This window comes from Bufo gargarizans, chromosome 2 (genome assembly GCF_014858855.1).
Source record: "Bufo gargarizans isolate SCDJY-AF-19 chromosome 2, ASM1485885v1, whole genome shotgun sequence".
Lineage (NCBI taxonomy): Eukaryota > Metazoa > Chordata > Amphibia > Anura > Bufonidae > Bufo > Bufo gargarizans.
The window spans coordinates 173,378,310-173,396,972 of NC_058081.1; the positions used below are offsets into that span (position 1 = coordinate 173,378,310).

Sequence of the window (18,663 nt, forward strand, 5' to 3'; positions counted from 1 at the left end):
ACAATTTTTTCAAATAAAAAATTTGATATTAAAAGGTCTCCCCATTATATGTGAGGAGGATATTTTACACAATGTTTTAAAAGATGGTTGTAGGGTGGAGTCGAGACGACGACGTACATTAGCTAATACCCTGTCCCCTTCCTTTTTCTCAATCGCTGTAAAAACTTCATCTAACACCCATACAGGCTTCTCCAAATCTGGGAGTTATCCTTACAAAACATGTAAATATGCTTTACCCACAAAATATTTTCATGATTCGAACCAAAATATGACCTTTCCTATAAAAAAAAAACCTACATCAATTGCAACACAGTTGTCATAGTGTATATTATATTATGCACTGACTGTGATTTGATGTACATAGGCAGTTCTTTGAGAAAATTTAAAACTAGAATATTAGAACATATTAATTATATAGAAAATCCATCCTGCCTAGGGACATCAAATGCAGCCAAACATTTTGTGTCCTTACATGATCGCAATTTGAAGAGCTTTTGAGCATTTGCAATAGAAAAAGTTGTGACCCCCCCCCCCTAGAGGAGATGATATATATATAAAAAAATGATTTTACAACGAGAAGCATTTTGGATCTTTAGGTTAAATACCAGGTCTCCCATGGGGCTTAGTATGAGAAAGGAGTTTTATGTATTGTAATTGAATTTTATTAATATTTTTACATAAAAATATTAACAAAAGAAAAGAAAAAAAAAGACTTTATTTTTTTATTTTCTCATATATATCTCCCATGCAATGTATTTTAAACAACTAGTAAACACCATTATAATTTGTCAAAAAAACACAGATGTATTTTATGATAAATGCCTTGACAATATGACTTTTGGAATCCACATGTATGGATTTAGTCTGAGATTTTTATAATATATTAATGAACATCAGTGATTGTTGATTTATAATATGAAATGTCTCACTTTATATAATTTTATCTTTGTATGATATGCGTTACATGTGGAAAGAGTTCTCAATTTGCATTAGGTAATTTCTTATCCCCACCCCCGACTTGATTGGAGGTGTGACTTGTATTTAAAAGTCTAGCAAAGGGAGTCTCATTTTGTTACGATTAAGAACACACCTGTTGTTTGAAACACGTCAACTTTTGCTTGGGTGGCGCATTGTGTCTATGTGAGTCATTTGCTACAAGAAGAAATAAAGCACAACAACGTTTTATTGTGAGTGCTGGAACTTTTTTTCCTTACTTTCCTACTTGAGAGATTTGCCTGGTTCATTCTCTGCACAGGGCTGTGGAATATGAGGTGAACTGGATTTTTCTACTGATTTAGATTTAGAACTTTTCCATAATCCTCCCCCTCTTGTTTCCCCAAAAGTGTTATCCTGCTCTTACCCAGAATTCTGTGCTCACTGTACTTCCCAATGCCCCGATATACTTATACTGAAGAAATTATAGTACCATACAGTATAGTACTTTTAATTCTGTCCCAGAGTGTCCCCATTATTAATAGCACCTCTGCAGGGATATTACTCCTGGAGAGTGCCCTCCATATTGTTTCCAATAATAATAATACCCCCACAGTACCCCAGAAGTAATAATGCTTCCCAAAGTGGCTCCTAAAGTAACCCTAGTAGCAATAAAGCTCCCTAAAGCGCCCCCAGTACTAATAAGGCCCCAAAAATTACCCCCAGTACCAATAAGGCCCCATAAAGTACCCCCAGTGGCAATACGACCCCTTCCTAAGGGCACCCTGTAGAAATATCAGTAGTTATAAGGCCTCCTTATTGTGCCATCTGTGGTAATAATGCCCCTTAAAGTGTCCCCAGTAGTATAAGGCCACCTAAAGTGCCCCCAGTAGTAATAAAGTCTCTCCATAACAGCCCTCTGTAGAGCCATCAGTAGTAATAAGGCCCCTCTATAGTGCTCCCAGTAGTAATATGACCACCTAAAGTTCCCCCAGTAGAAATAAGGCCACTTGCAGCCTGTCAGCTCTGCAGCTGCTACCTCATTCTCCTCCAGACTGACAGGGAGGGGGGAGGGGCTGCCTTAACTGCTCATATCTCTGGTTTGGTACCAGCTAGACATATGGGCTTTGTATTGTTTGAAAGCTGACATTCCAGACAATAGCAGAAATTTCAGCAATCTGTTCAGTACATGGAAGATATCACTGATAGAAATCATGGTGCAGTGAATACTGCTGAAAGTGATAGTAAAAGCAGTTTTACCCGCGATAATTCCCAACTCGATTTCTACCAGTGATTTCTCCTCTGTTGCTTGGAATAATGCCACCTTGCATGAAAGCCTGGAATGTCAGCTTTCAAACAAGACCAGTTGCATGTTTCTAGCTGCTACCATTGAGGAGAAAGCAGCATCTGAAGCAGCCCTCCCCCTCCACTTTCTGCCCAAACCCAGCTCGGGCAGAACAGTTAGCTACTTTTCCCAAAGCCCAAACTGGACTCGCGCAAAACAGTTAGTTGGCATATCTCTGCCCTGCCTTGTGCCAAATACTGAAGTCTATACAAGTTACTATAACTTACGCCACTTTCTGGCGAAAGTTAGTGGAAATCTGATGGGCCTTGCAAAGCCCCGTCCCGCTACCACAAGGTCCTGCCCCTTTTCTCGGCACTTTGTTTTGCTAATTTTTACGTAATGCCATTTATAAAGTTCCCTCAGTGTGTAATATTATTCACCTTATTTCTCCTATAATGTTCTATAACATAATTAGCATAACAAACAATGCACAATTTCATTTACATCAAAGGGGAGCATTTATCAAATCTGGTACACCAGTTTTTGGACGTGGAAATGTTGCACGTGCTTTTGCGTGCTGTGTTTGACACAAAATTTGAGAGCTTTGTGTTTCCGTGCCACTTTTAGAAATGGAATGAAAAGTTGGTTGGGATTTCAGAATAGATCACTTTTGTCATTCTTATGAAGTGCGACTTTTTAAAGTTACCACTTCATACCAAGTGTTCCCCAGTTGTACTTTCACTGAAAGTGGTGCAACAACATTGCCCTTGTGCCAAATATATTATTACTGTGTGCCATACTTCTAAAACTGGCTCAGATGCGCATAGCAATGCCAATCTAAAAATTCACTTCAGATACATTTACAGTGATAAATTCCCCCCCCATAAAGCATATTTTGGCTGAGATTGAATTACCATTATATGTGGTGGCCAGAGGTAACAGTTTGCCAGGATTGTCCCTTTAAGTTGCTCCAAATTGAATGTATATAGCCTTATAGCTTGCTTCATAATGGTGTCAGCCACACAGTGCACCACTAAATAGTCAGCCACATAGTGACAGCCATAGCGGTGCTAGCCACACAGTGCGCCACCAGTAGTCAGCCACTTAGTGACCAACCAGTAGTGTCAACACCCCGTCCCATTAACAGTGACCTCCATAGGGGACAGTCCCCTTAACTGTGACCTCCACCGTTCCCTGCCCCCTTAACAGAGACTACTTACACCGCCCATGCCCCTTTAACAGCGACTGCCACAGTACCCCGTTCCTTTAACAGTGACCTCCACAGTACCCCACTGCCTTAAAAGTGACCCCCACAGCGGCTGCCCCTTTGATAGTGTCCTCCACAGTCCCCTGCTGTCACATTTGGGTGTGGGAGGGAAACACCACACCGAACATAGGAGGGAAAGGGGAGGGAATAAGGCCTGGAAACTAGGGAAAGGAGATGGACACCTCCTAGTAAAATCCTAATCAAAGTCCTGACTAACTACCAGTATGAACAGACCCCAGAGTTAGGTGAGTTCGTACACCGGAATACCTAGTGTCCTAACTCACCCTAAAGGACCCTGGTACTAATGTCAGGACTGAGACAACCTGTTCCTCCAAAAGGAAGGACGAACAGGAGTCTCCCTCAGGCCTAAATACAAATGACAGGGAAATGCAACACACAAAATACCTAAAACAAAATACAAAAGGGAAAGAAAACACAGAAGCTATGAACCGCATAGCATAGTGGGAGGAACAACAATAAATAGAGAAGGTTAAATGACCATAATAGTCACACCTGGGGAAAGAAGGTGTGGCAGGCACCAGAAACAACACAGACATTATTTGATCCAAATGGAAAACATGTCAGATCAAACCACGTGTTGCTAGTCTCACCGATCTCCTGCCACCTGTCGCGGGAACGTCCGTTACACCTGCCTCCTTAACAGTAACCTCCACAGTGCCGTCCCCTTTTAACAGTGCCCTCCACAGCGGTCTGCCCCTTTAACAGTGGCCTCCACAGTGGCTGCCCCTTTATTAGTGACCTCCACAGTACCCCATCTCATTAACAGTGATTTCCACAATGTGATGGTGCCATATTTGCATTTTTGGGGGAATATCTCAGGAAAGGTACGTCCCAGAAAGCTGAGCCTAGAACCTTCCCGTTCACCAGATGTACCTGTGTTCCAAATTTGGTGCAGATCGGTCCAGCCGTTTGGTTGCGCATAAAAAACAGACAGACAGAAACTAATTTTTATATATATAAGAGACTGGTAGAAGGACTTGGCTTCACACGGGTATATTTCATCTATTTCATTTAATGTTTTTTTTTGTGTAGTTAAAAGATATCCACAGTGTTTTCCATCACAGTGACCTCTACAGCATCCTGCCCCTTTAACAGTAACTTCCACAGTACCCTGTTCTCTTAACAGTGACCTCCACAGTACCCTGCTCCCTTAACAGTGACCTCACAGTCCCCTGCCGCCTTAACAGTGGCCTCCACAGTGCTCGTCCCTTTAACAGTGAACTCCACAGCAGCCTAACTCGGCTATACAATAGAGTTCCCACATGGAACCAGGTGCGGCTTACCCCAGATATACAGTCCACCAGCCCTCAGGCTGTAACAAATGCAGTACCTTTGGAGGGGGTTGTGGTCTTGCAGTCCTCCTGACTCTGACCTTTCAATGCTTGTTCCCGGGTGTCGCTGAGTCCCCCAAAGTCCAAGCTATTGCATAGTCTCGTGGCCCCTCAGCCTTGCCTAGCTGAGACCACACTGACAGAGCCTTACCAGGCCTCTGTCTGCACACTCTCTAGAGTGAGACACACCCAAGATCCAGTAGCAGGATTAAATAGGATCCCTGGACATGAGCATGCCCTAAGTCCCGGACTGGAACCTGGGGAAACAACACCTCAATGTTCACATTGCCACACTATTTATAATTGCGCAAGGCAAATGTGGTGCCTATATTCAAAAAAGGATCTAGGTCCTCCACAGGTAATTATAGACCAGTTAGTTTAACTTCTGTTGTGGGAAAAATGTTTAAAGGACTCTTAAGGGACTATATACAGGAGTATGTGACTGTAAATAATATTATAAGTGATAACCAACATGGGTTTACGAAGGACAGAAGTTGTCAGACTAACCTGATTTGTTTTTATGAGGAGGTGAGTAGTAGCCTGGACACAGGGGCGGCTGTGGATGTAGTGTTTCTGGAATTTGATACTGTCCCTCATAGATGTTTAATAGGTAAAGTAAGGTCTATAGTCTGTAATTGGATTGAAAACTGGCTGAAGGACCGTCCAGAGAGTTATGGTCAATGATTCCTATTCAGAAAGGTCCCAGGTTATAAGTGAATAAGTGTTGTACCCCAAGGTTCAGTGCTGGGTCCTCTGTTATTTAATTTATTTATTAATGTTATCGAGGATGGCATTAATAGGATCATTTCAATTTTTTGAGGATGACATTAGGCTGTGTAATACTATGCAGTCTATGGAAGATGTCCATAAAATACAAGCTGACTTGAACACTGAGTGATTGGGCATCAACTTCACAAATGAGGTTCAATGTGGATAAATGTAAAGTTGTGCATCTTGGTAGTAATAATCTCTGTGCTTCATATGTCCTGGGTGATGTAACACTGGGAGAGTAACTTATAGAGAAGGATTTGGGTGTCCTTGTGGATGGTAGATAACAGCATACAATGTCAATCAGCTGCTTCTTTTATTAATTTTTTTTTAAAAGATTTTATTTATTTAAAGCATACAAAACTTTACATAATTAATCAAAGAATACAGTTATGATTTTCTCCCCAAACCCAACCTCCCACCCCCCGCGATGCGTCTCATTTTCTTTATCAACTAATAAAAATAATAAATTAATGAAGAGGGTGAGGAAAGGGGAAAAAATCTCATGGAAAGAAACCTACCATTTCCAATCTCCCAATATTTTGAACCATTTTTCTTTAGAGTTTCTTTGAGAATACAAAATATTCTCATATCTCTTAACCTTGCTTACTAGATATATCCACTCATTGAGCCTTGGAGTATTTTGAGAAAGCCAGACTCGCGTAATTAGGAGTCTGGCTAAAAATTTTTTTAACCAAAAGGAACTTTCTGTACTTAAGGCAGGTGAGATTAGAAAAGTAATTTAATATACAACATTTGGGAGTCATTGGGATTACTATCTTAAATTTTTGTTTAATAAAATTACAAATTGATCCCCAGTATACATTTAAACCAGGACACGACCAGAAGATGTGCATAAAGTCTGCCCCCTGTGATCCACACCGAGGGCAGTTTGAAGATTCTCGTAAAGCACATTAATTGAGCCAAATCGGGGTGATATAAACTCTATGTGTGATATTAAAAATTGAATCATGTGATTAAAACTGTGTGAAACTAATTTCAAATGAGTGAATATATTTCCCCACCCCAGTGATGTGACTACTGGACAGTCATTTTCCCAGTCCCTCTGACCTGGTGAAAGAACATTAAAAAAAAGTGTCTTAATTAATAATTTGTATAGTTGAGAGGTCTTACCCCTATAACCAGAAGTTCATTCAAGAGTGAAGAAGTATCTATCTCTAAAACTGAAACCTGTTTAACTCTTAAAAGGGCTGAACGTAACTGACAATACCGAAACTAACTTAGGTTTTACCACACAGAGAGGGATGCACCAAAACGAACCCTTTATCCCCATTCATCTTCTGATAGTTGTCCAGGCTCTGGCAAATAACTACCCAGTTACTCTATACTCTTTTTAAGCGTTAATCAATCACCCAGATTCCAATAATGTAAACATGTTATCAAAGGGTGAGCGATTTACCAAGACTTTACACAACAGACTTTCCTCCCAGTGACAAAGTAACAATAGCTGCCCAGCTATAAAATAACCCCTGAGGTAGGGAAGATTCAGTCTTCCCTGTTCCAACGCCTTATAAAAATGCACTCATTTTAACCTCACTCGCTTTCTTCCCCAAAGCAGATCTTTCATCATCCTCTCAAGAAATTTAAAGAACTTGTCCTCAATCCAAACTGGGGAGTTCCTGAGAACATAAAGAAGTTGGGGCAAAATCACCTTAATTAAAGAAGCTCAGCTCTGGTTAAAAATAATCGTGACCATATTGCAATTTTTTATCTCAACTTGCTTATCAATGGTATCAAATTAAGCTGAGTATACTCCTCAACACTAGGTGATATCATCATGCCCAGTTATTCTATTGTTTCAACTACCTTTAACATTGTAAGAGGAGCCTCATTCAAATACTCAAAGTTATCTAGTAACATAAGGGTGGTTTTTGCCCAATTAATATCAAGATCAGAGATCTCCCCAAAAGAGTATACCAAATTGATAACTCTTGGGAGAGTAGTGTTGGTTTTATTCATGTAGAATAATACATCATCCGCGTATAGGGAGATCTAATCCTCTGGTCCTAATACTCCACAACCCTCAATAATTGTATCTTGTCTCATACTAAGTGCTAGACAAGAAACAATGTATATGTGTGAAAGCCGATTCATTGGCCTGTATTTGTGGGAGGGGCGCCGGCAGCTCACTTATACCCAGCTAGCGCCTCTCCCTGAGGCTGACGTTCTATTGCAACATATCCTGTTTGGTTCAGCACGAGTGAGTCTCATACCTCTGCAGGATCTGTCCCAGCCAGTGGCGAGGAGTCCGCTACGGAGTTCGTCCTGGCTTCACAGTCCGGCCGGCGGTGTGTCAGCTCATTTGGTAAGGAGGAGTGGCGCGCCGCACCGGAGCGGTCTGCCCGGTAGCCCACACTTTGGTTACCCACGCTGCAGCGCGACTAGGATGCAGGAGTCATCGGGACTCCGTCACGATTTTCTCATGGGTGCATTTCTCGTACGGGGCGCCGTGCCTCACGCAAGGGTGGGGGTGAAGTGTGCCCCACTATACGGTATCGTCAGTGATGCTGATTCCTGCTGTACAATGTTTGTTTTGGCGGGACTGTGCGGTCTACTTGTGCTGCGCACTGGGGCAAAAGAGGATTGCGCCTTCCATTTTAACTGTGCGGATGCTTTGAGTGGAAGCTAGTTCCAGATGCTACGCTACAGTCAGTACATAACATACAACAATATACATGGTGATTTCTGGCCTGCCCCTATGCGTTATACCACTATGCGCTCTGCTACTACGTTCTCTGTTATTTCGTGCTCGGCAGGCATCTAACATGGGGAGGTTACATGCACTACGGGCGCTTACATGGGGAGGTTACATGCACTACGGCCCACTCCTGAGTAACCTGTGGCCCCCTAGCACTCAGCAGGGGCTGTCAGTTTGTTAGGTGGTATCTGCTAGCCCCCACTGCCTGCGGTTATAGCCTGCCATGAACCATTCTCTCACCGATCTCAGCAGCTGCACTTTTCCTTAATCAGTTGGGTAGTCATAGTGCACCTTTTCTCCTTTCAGATCACCTTTCAGTTATCCTTTTGAACTAGCTGTCGTCCTGTATAGCGTGGGCGCAGACTGAAGGTAGAAAAAAATAAAATAAAAAATTATATATATATATATATATATATATATATATATATATAGGGAAAAAAAGAGACAATGCAGCAGCACCCTGCAAATCAGATAAAGTACAATAATGCCAAAAATTATAGTGCTAATGCTACGCTTATTTATAAAGTGAGATGCTTGGCCAATGCATTTTGTACAAAGCCATCTGAGCCCGTCTGCCGTACATCAAGGCGATCTCTGTTAGACGGGTCCTAACACTAAATACTACCTGTTATGCGCCATGATGGCCGCCATAAAGTTCAGGGAGTGTTGGATCCATATACAAATATATATATATATATATATATATATATAGTATATATGTATATATATATATATATATATATATATATTTATGGGTACAGGTGAATCTTAAGGAACTCCAGAGCTCTTGAGTTGCACGTACATGGCTCATGTTACGCATGGGTTCCTCATCACGTCTCAGAGTTCGCTGTTTGTCGCCCCTCAGGCTGTTATTGGTGCGTTACCTTGGTAGGACTCGTTTGCCAGCATTTAACGAAAGATTGCATACCTGACACGTCATTCAGGTTCGGCGATCCGTTCCACATTTGTTATTTTGCATAGCACGCAGTCACCTGGGGTCATGAACATGTTCACCTCTCACAAACTTCCTCAGCACGTCAAAGGCACAGGCCAGTCCAGAAAAAAAAAAAAAGCTTATTTCCGCTCGTGCCTCCAAGGCCATCATAACACTGGATTTGTTGATTTCCTGGTTGCAGTTTTCCACACAGGTCTAATCGCGCTGCCTGAAGCCACGTATTGTAAAAACTTACAGTCCGCGGTGAGAGTCCCCACAACAGTGGACAGGTTGATAGAGGCTGAATTAGAGAAAGGGTTCCTCATAGGCCCCTTTTCGGATCCCCTTTCGACCACTGGTGGGTCAACCCGGTGGGGGTAGTCACAAGTAAATTCAGCAAGAAGGAGGGGCTTGTCTATGACCTTTCAGCCCCGCATGCCTCTCATGTTTCCAGCCTCAATTCCCTCATCCCATCTGAAGAAGTGAGTATGAAGTATTCATCCATAGATCAGGCCATAGCCATCATCATGCAGGCAGGGCCTGGGGCTCATCTGTCCAAGGCAGACATATCAGATGCCTTCAAACTACTTCCCATCATGCCTGCTCTTTGGCAGTGGCATGGTATCAAATGGAAGAACCTGTATTATTTCGCCACCAAACTGACATTTGGCTCCAAGAGTAGCTCTGGCTATTTGACCAGTTCGCTCAGGCCCTGCACTGGGTGTTGGAAGTCAAGTTTAATTGCAGTCATGTTATTCACTATCTGGATGAATTTCTACTGATTAAATACCCAGGGCGCACACCCCAGGATCTGGACACCCTACGAGGCCCATCCATGGTGATCACTTTCCTGGGTATTGTACTAGACTCCGTCAACATGTTAGCCAGTTTACCGGAAGATAAACTGATCCCGATCAGGGAAGTCATACAGATTCACAGTTACGAGAGTATCAACAAAGGCAGAGTTACAGTCGTTGCTAGGGATGCTGAACTTCGCCATCCGCATTATTCCACAGGGAAGATCATTCATTTCCCGTCTGTTAGCTCTTCTTCCCGTCGCTCCACAGCAGCACAGCCCGATTCAGCTAGATGCTCAGGCTGTAGCAGATCTAGTCATGTGGGATCAGTTCCTGAGCCACTGGAATGGGATCTCCTTTTTCATCCCCTCAGCTACCAGCTCATCTCCTGTGGTTTTTCCGATGCTTCTTCCAGTATAGGTTTTGCAGCCATTTCTGGCACCCACTGGCTGGCCGGTACATGGCCAGATGAAGACAGACAGATTCCGGGTTTCTCAAGTCTTCAGCCTTGTTTGAACTATACCCCATAGTGACCGCGTCGTACGTATAGGGTGGTTCATGGTCCAATTCCACAGTCACGATAGTCTCTTAGTCTCTGATAATGCAGCTACGGTGGATATTTTAACGACAGGTAGATCAAAATCCCCACTAGTCATGTCCGTCACCAGGAGACTAGTTTAGCTCTCGTTACGGTGTAATTTCCGCTATTGCTGTTCCCATATCAGGGGTACCCAGAATGTGGCGGGCTAATTTTTCCCTTTTCCAACAGGTCATGCCAGATACGGACAACGTAGGGGCCGTGAAACCTCTTCATTCACAGTTGATTCTGGATTGACCAGTCACATAGTTATTGCACATGCCCTGGTAGCCAGGCCTCTTTCAGTTAACACGGCCAGGATGGAATAAGTTCCTCACATCCCAAGTGAAGTATCCTCAAGAGAGTACTAGCTTCATTGGTTATGTTTTGGCCTTTATAGGGTACTGCCATTCAGATCTGCAACTCTCACATTACACCGTCAGGTCCTACCTGGCAGGCGTTCAACATTTCTCAGCCATCAACAACCCGGAGGCGGTGTCCCTATTTTCCGTTCACATTGTTAAGGCAGCCCTAAAGGGCCTGGGTAACTTCCATGTGACAAGCCAAGCACGACGACAAGCCATCACTGGAGAAGTCTTCAGAGGCTTATCAGATATACTAGACCGAGCCCCTTTTGGTACATTCCCCAGTCTCGTGCTCAAGGCTGCCATTTACTTAGGGTTCTACGGGTTTTTGAGGCCAGGGGAGTTCACGTGTACTGCCTCCAGCAGCAGCTACGTCAGCATCGCCCAGTGGGGCCTGTGCTCTGGTGGATACACACTGTCCTTGCCGGTCACCAAAACTTTTCAAACCGGACCCCCGACACTAGTCAAATTTTTCCCAACGACACACCTATGGTGCCCGGTCCGCATTTTCAAACAGTTACTGGCATCTTTGGCAGGCCAAGACTCTTGCAGCCCTCTTTTGCCGTTTCCCAAAGCTCCGCTCACTACCTCCTAGTTTGTCAGTCACGTCCGCAAGTTGGTGACCTCAGACCCCACTATAAATACAGGCAGCCTGCTGGCCACAGGTTGCCTGTTAATTCTAGGTTCCTGGCTATTTATTGGACTACTGAATACTCACCTGATCCTGTTCCCTGACGATCCTTTGCCTGCTCCTCCTGTACTGCGCATCCCTCCTGGTATTGTGACCTCGGCTCCCACCTGACTACTCTTTGCGGACTCCTCTGGTACTTCTCTACTCTCCTGGTATTTGACCCCGGCTTCCTCTGACCATTTTTTGCCTAACCCTTTGTACTGCGTAGCTCTCTTGGTTCTGACCCGGTCCGTTCACGTTCCGTATTTTGTCTGTCTTCCCTGCACATATCCTAAGTAAGGGACTGTCGTCCAGTTGTCCCCTGTCATCAGGACTCGTGAGGCAAGTAGGCAGGGCCAGGGGTGAGGGTGGAGCGCAGTGGTCACTATCCTTCCCCCTGTGTGTGTGTGTGTGTGGACGTGACCATTACAATCACGTTGCCATATTTGCGATAAATCTCATAGGGGAAGCCATCTGAACCTGGAGAGGAATTTCCAGAACAAGCCTTCAGTGCAGCCACCAGCTCCTGAAGGGAAAATTCTACATCAAGGGAGTTCCTCTGTCGTTACTATCGTTACTAGTTCTATATATTTCTGAAAAAGTTTCTACAAAAGCTCCCTTTATTTTTTCCTGATTTACAGTAATGATACCCTCAGGTAACTGAATAATGTCTATTATTTTTTTTTTTGTCTTGATTAGATATCAATTTAGCCAGGAATTTTCCAAGTCTCCCTGATTCACAAAATTGTTTTTGCACCCAAAAAAAGAGACTTTGCTGAGCCTTATCCAAGAGAAATATTCCTGACTAGCTTTTTGCATATCTCTCCTGTTTTTTTCAGTCCTTTCCCTGGAGAACTGCTCCCTTCCACTTAGCGCCGCTGCCTTCAAGGCCCTCTCCTTCCTACCGTGTTCCCTTCTAAGATGGGAGATAGTACTAACAAATAGCCTTAAAGGCATCCCAGACAAAATGGATTTTAGCTGATTTATAGTTGACTTTCTAGTAGTACAGCATCTCCTGTTTTATCCAATCATGGTTGTCTATTATGAATTAAAAGTTGAATAAAAGAAAGAGGACACATGCTGGAATGAAAGTACTTTATTGCAAATTGCTATTGTTACCCGTGTTTGTAGTGGTAGTGCAGACTAGTGCCACGATGTTAATGGTATTATAGGCTCAAAATAGGTGACAGATTCCCTTTAACATTAACCTCCACAGCACCCCACTACCTTAACTGTGATCTCCACAGCACTCCGCCCCTTAACAGTAACTTCCACAGTGCCCTGCCTCCTTAACAATGACCTCCACAGTGCCACCCCTTTAAAAGTCACCTTCACAGTACCCCACCCCCCTTAACAGTGACCTCAACAATAACCTTCCCCCTTAACAGAGACCTGCACTGTGCTCTCACCTTTAACAGTGACTTCCACACAACCCCGCTCCCTTAACCGTAGCCTCCACAGCACCACTCTTTTAATAGTCACCTTCACAGTACCTCACCCCCTTAACATTGGCCTCTGCAGCGCCCCACCCCCCTTAACAGAGACCTCCACAGCACCTGCCCCTTTAACAGTGACTTTCATGGTACCCCTCTTCCTTAACGGTGACCTCCAGAGTACCCTGCTGTCTTAACAGTGACCTCCACAGTACCCCACTGCCTTAACAGTAACCTCCGCAGCAGCTACCCCTTTAATAGTGACCTCCACAGTCCCCTGCCCCCTTAATAGTAACCTACACAATGCCAGCTATTTTAACAGTAACCTCCACTCCCCTTAAGGTTCATGTGATCGTTTTTATGGCAGTTGGTATATGAGTGAAAGACCTGTGGGCTTCTATTAGCTAATGCAGGTCATGTGCAATATTTGCATTTTTGAGAATATCTCAGAAACGGTACGTCCTAGAGAGCGGAGACCCGGTCTAAAACCTTCCTACCTGATGCACCTATGTGGCAAATTTGGTGCAGATTGGTCCAGTTGTTTGGCCGTGCCTAAAAACCAGACAGACAGACAAACTAATTTTTAGGGCCCATTCACACATCCATTCAAAAAAGAGTCGCTCTGCCTTTACTTTGGCTATATTTAATGAGTCTTGATCAGGAAAGGATACGTCAGCTTTTTGGTGATGCCAAACAACGAGATTCCACAGGAGGATAATCTTCATCACAAAACAACCCTTCTGTAGATACAGACGTGGACAAAATTGTTGGTACCCTTTGGTCAATGAAAGAAAAAGTCACAATGGTCACAGAAATAACTTTAATCTGACAAAAGTAATAATAAATTAAAATTCTATAAATGTTAACCAATGAAAGTCAGACATTGTTTTTCAACCATGCTTCAACAGAATTATGTAAAAAAATAAACTCATGAAACAGGCATGGACAAAAATGATGGTACCCCTAACTTAATATTTTGTTGCGCAACCTTTTGAGGCAATCACTGCAATCAAACGCTTCCTGTAACTGTCAATGAGACATCTGCACCTCTCAGCAGGTATTTTGGCCCACTCCTCATGAGCAAACTGCTCCAGTTGTGTCCGGTTTGAAGGGTGCCTTTTCCAGACTGCATGTTTCAGCTCCTTCCAAAGATGCTCAATAGGATTGAGGTCAGGGCTCATAGAAGGCCACTTTAGAATAGTCCAATTTTTTCCTCTTAGCCATTCTTGGGTGTTTTTAGCGGTGTGTTTTGGGTCATTGTCCTGTTGCAAGACCCATGACCTGCGACTGAGACCAAGCTTTCTGACACTGGCTAGTACATTTCTCTCTAGAATTCCTTGATAGTCTTGAGATTTCATTGTACCCTGCACAGATTCAAGACACCCTGTGCCAGACGCAGCAAAGCAGCCCCAGAACATAACAGAGCCTCCTCCATGTTTCACAGTAGGGACAGTGTTCTTTTCTTGATATGCTTCATTTTTTCGTCTGTGAACATACAGCTGATGTGCCTTGGCAAAAACTTCGATTTTTGTCTCATCTGTCCACAGGACATTCTCCCAGAAGCTTTGTGGCTTGTCAACATGTAGTTTGGCATATTCCAGTCTTGCTTTTTTATGATTCGTTTTCAACAATGGTGTCCTCCTTGGTCGTCTCCCATGTAGTCCACTTTGGCTCAAACAACGACGGATGGTGCGATCTGACACTGATGTTCCTTGAGCATGAAGTTCACCTTGAATCTCTTTAGAAGTCTTTCTAGGCTCTTTTGTTACCATTCGGATTATCCGTCTCTTAGATTTGTCATCAATTTTCCTCCTGCGGCCACGTCCAGGGAGGTTGGCTACAGTCCCATGGATCTTAAACTTATGAATAATATGTGCAACTGTACTCACAGGAACATCTAGTTGCTTGGAGATGGTCTTATAGCCTTTACCTTTAACATGCTTGTCTATAATTTTCTTTCTGATCTCTTGAGACAGCTCTTTCCTTTGCTTCCTCTGGTCCATGTCGAGTGTGGTACACACCATATCACCAAACAACACAGTGATTACCTGGAGCCATATATATAGGCCCAATGGCTGATTACAAGGTTGTAGACACCTGTGATGCTAATTAGTGGACACACCTTGAATTAACATGTCCCTTTGGTCACATTATGTTCTGTGTTTTCTAGGGGTACCATCATTTTTGTCCATGCCTGTTTCATGAGTTTATTTTTTTACATAATTCTGTTGAAGCATGGTTGAAAAACAATGTCTGACTTTCATTGGTTAACATTTATAGAATTTTAATTTATTATTACTTTTGTCAGATTAAAGTTATTTCTGTGACCATTGTGACTTTTTCTTTCATTGACCAAAGGGTACCAACAATTTTGTCCACGTCTGTATAAAGGTTAAGGCACATAATGAAGGTCCACCAATCTTCCAGATAATAATTGGTTTTATTATACTCACAAAGGTACAAAGGTATAAAGTCAGTAGGCATAAAATAAGATATAAAGTGTCCGTGGTAATAACACCGCCCGACACAGGTTTCGCCACACCAGCTTCATCAGGAGCGGATACTACACTCTCATATGGGCGTTCCTTTTATATGGGTCTTGGGATGACATACATACTCCTCCCATCCCCTTCTATTTAAAAAAACATTTTTCTTTAAACTTTATAAATATATATATAAATAAAAGATAATCTTACAGTACCAGCTTCCATTATAATCACTTTGAATTATTCCAATAATATACAACACATACCAGCTCATATTAGTTCCTTATGCTCATAATCAATTGACCCGTACTTTTCACCACCTATTAAAACGTCCTTCTCTAATCCAATTGCTTGTAAGCATTATTCCGCAATACTCATACATCATAAATGCAGTCAGAAATCATATTTAAATAAAAATTATAATAAAAATCCATTCAAGAAATCCATTCATAAAAAAGATAAGAAAAACACTCCGTAATCCATACCAGCCATTGGGAGCTTCTAGTTCCTATGTCACTATTAGATCCAACTATCTTCCGCTATTCAACAAGACAAGGTTTCAAACCAAAGTCGATGTTCAGACCATCCAGCTGTAGGGAACGCATTCTAAAAATCCATTCTACTTCCCGGCGGTTGATTGCAGCCACCGGATCTCCTCCTCGCCAATTCTGTTTAACTCTTTCTATCCCTGCAAACCATAACCCCTTTGGATTTTTTCCATACGTTTTTTTGAAATGCATGGACACACTGAGTCTCGAGACCTTTCTTAATATTATTTATATGTTCTTGAATTCTTGTTTTAAGTTTACGCATAGTCCTCCCAATGTATATTAATCCACAGGGACACTTCAAGAGGTATATTACCCCCATACATTCACAGGTGATTTCCCTCTTGATGTCATAAATCTGACAATTTTTCGATTTTATCTTTTGGACATTTCTTGTCTTTTTATCTTCTATGGTGCGGTTCCTGCACGCAATGCAGAAACCGCACCATGTGAATAGATTTTAATTTTCCTTTTCAACCTTCACAGGGTCATTTTTTAAATATTGACCAATTTTTTTCTCAAGGATTTTTTTTAAAGGTCCCACAGTTGCACTGAACTGGGTGAAAAAAATGAACCTATAATCCTTCTCTTTGTTTTCCCTCCACCTTTTTTCTTCCTTATCCCTTGTTTTAACAATGTCCCTAATCTTCACTAAGGCATCCCTATCATACCCCTTCTCCTCAAATTGTTCTATCATAACTTCACTTTGTTCCCTATAGTCCTGTGTTTCAGTACAATTTCTGTAAATGCGCATAAATTGCCCCTTCGGGATATTATCTATCCAGGGGCTGTGATGGCAACTAGTTATATCAATATACCCATTCACATCTGTAGGCTTAAAAAAAAAGTCCTTGTTTTGAGTTTTTTTATCCTGCATAAAAATTGTAGGATCCAAAAAATAAACACTTTCCGAGCTAATTTCACTAGTGAACTTTAAATTCCAGCTATTATTATTTATATCATTAAGGAAGGTTTTTAGTCCTTGTTCTTCACCCTCCCACATTATCAGGCAGTCACACGTCCGCATATTGGGTCCGCATCCATTCCGCAAATGGCTGAACGGGTGCGGATCCATTCATTCTGTAAGGGGCAGGAATGGATGCAGACAGCACACGATGTGCGGCCCGGGTCCGCATTTCCTCTCCCGAAAAAAATAAAACATGTCTTATTCTTGTTCGTAATTGCGAACAAGAATAGGCAGTTCGATGGGGGTGCAGGCCGGGTGTATTGCGGATCCGCAATACACTACGGGCGTGTGACTGGACCGTTATATATATAAGAGATGACATTGATAGACAAAAATGTAATTGTAAACTATAATTGCCACTGACCTATCTCTTTGTCAGTAGCGGTCTGTATTTATGTTATCTATAAGGAATGTATAGCACTATATTGCTTATGTAGCTCTCATATTTATTGTAGGCTACAATGACCTTCTGTTTTCTAAGAATTAACCGCCATATTTGAATATTTTACAGTATACTCAGTGGTCCTAATGAAAGACAACACAAGGAGCATTACCTGCAATGTGCCAGGACAAGAAAACGAAATTGTATGGTACAAATATGAAGTAGAATATTTTAAGACAGAACGTAATAATATGGGCAAAACTTACTCAGTTCCTTCTGAGGGTGGAATATTCAGTTGTGATGAAAAGCAAACAACAGATGTGAGCTGTAAATCCCACAACATATTTATTATCCTAGACATTACAGGTATGTAACATGTATCTAAAAAATAAAAGGCCTTCTCTGGTTAGTAGGGTTCCATTATAAAGGCCTAAATATATTTATATTTTTTTTTGCAGGAGATAATGCAAATCTGTCAGGACATTTTACAAAAAGGATTGGGCAAAATATTAGCTTCCTGAGTGAATTTCGCGACAATGGCTCATATACTTTGTTGTGGGTAGTTAATAAACAAAAGTGTATATTTTCAGCGGCAGCAACACGGTCAGTGCATGACTTTAACTTTTCATTAAATCAACTGTGCTGTCCTAGTGATGACATAAAGTTTGAAGAAAGAGTACAGTTTCGGAATCTAACACCACTTATTGATCCCAATCAAACGGTTCATCTGGACTTATTTAATCTTACATCCTCAGACAGTGGAGAATATTTGTGTCTTAAATATTCCTGGGATAAAGGCAGTTATAAATGGAAAATCTTAAATAAATATACACTTGAAGTAACTCTGGATGAAGGTCCAGCATCTACACTAGGTACTGGATATTAAGTAGGTGCTAACATTCCTACATTTTATTTATTGGTCTATTTAATAGAGCATTGTGCATTCCTGTATGTCTGCTTTTTTATGGTTATGATATCATGTAGATTATTCCTTATGTGAGGTGGCTGGGAGTTGCCTGCATGCGTGCCTATGCGGGCTCCTACATTCCTAGCCACCAGAGAGGCCATCGCTTTGTCCTATGACCTATAGGGACCATGTGCTCAGCATATTTCTCTGTTAGATTCCCATGGACAAATAACTTAGCCCAATATGTATTATCCAATCAAGTATGCTGCAATT

The 18,663-nt window shown here is 42.2% G+C and overlaps 1 protein-coding gene across 4 annotated transcripts in view; it reads left to right on the plus strand.

Moving 5' to 3' along the window:
* LOC122927660 overlaps positions 1 to 18,663 on the plus strand; it is a 73,565-nt gene that overhangs the window by 14,399 nt on the left and 40,503 nt on the right. For 2 of the 4 annotated variants that reach the window (XM_044279714.1, XM_044279715.1), the window contains exons 2-3: positions 17,613 to 17,849; positions 17,942 to 18,355. The exons of 1 other annotated variant lie outside the window; for it this stretch is intronic. In XM_044279714.1, the coding sequence (XP_044135649.1) occupies positions 17,613 to 17,849; positions 17,942 to 18,355 (651 nt within the window). The remainder of the gene's footprint in view (positions 1 to 17,612; positions 17,850 to 17,941; positions 18,356 to 18,663) is intronic. One more of the 4 variants, XM_044279716.1, reaches the window with a different exon arrangement.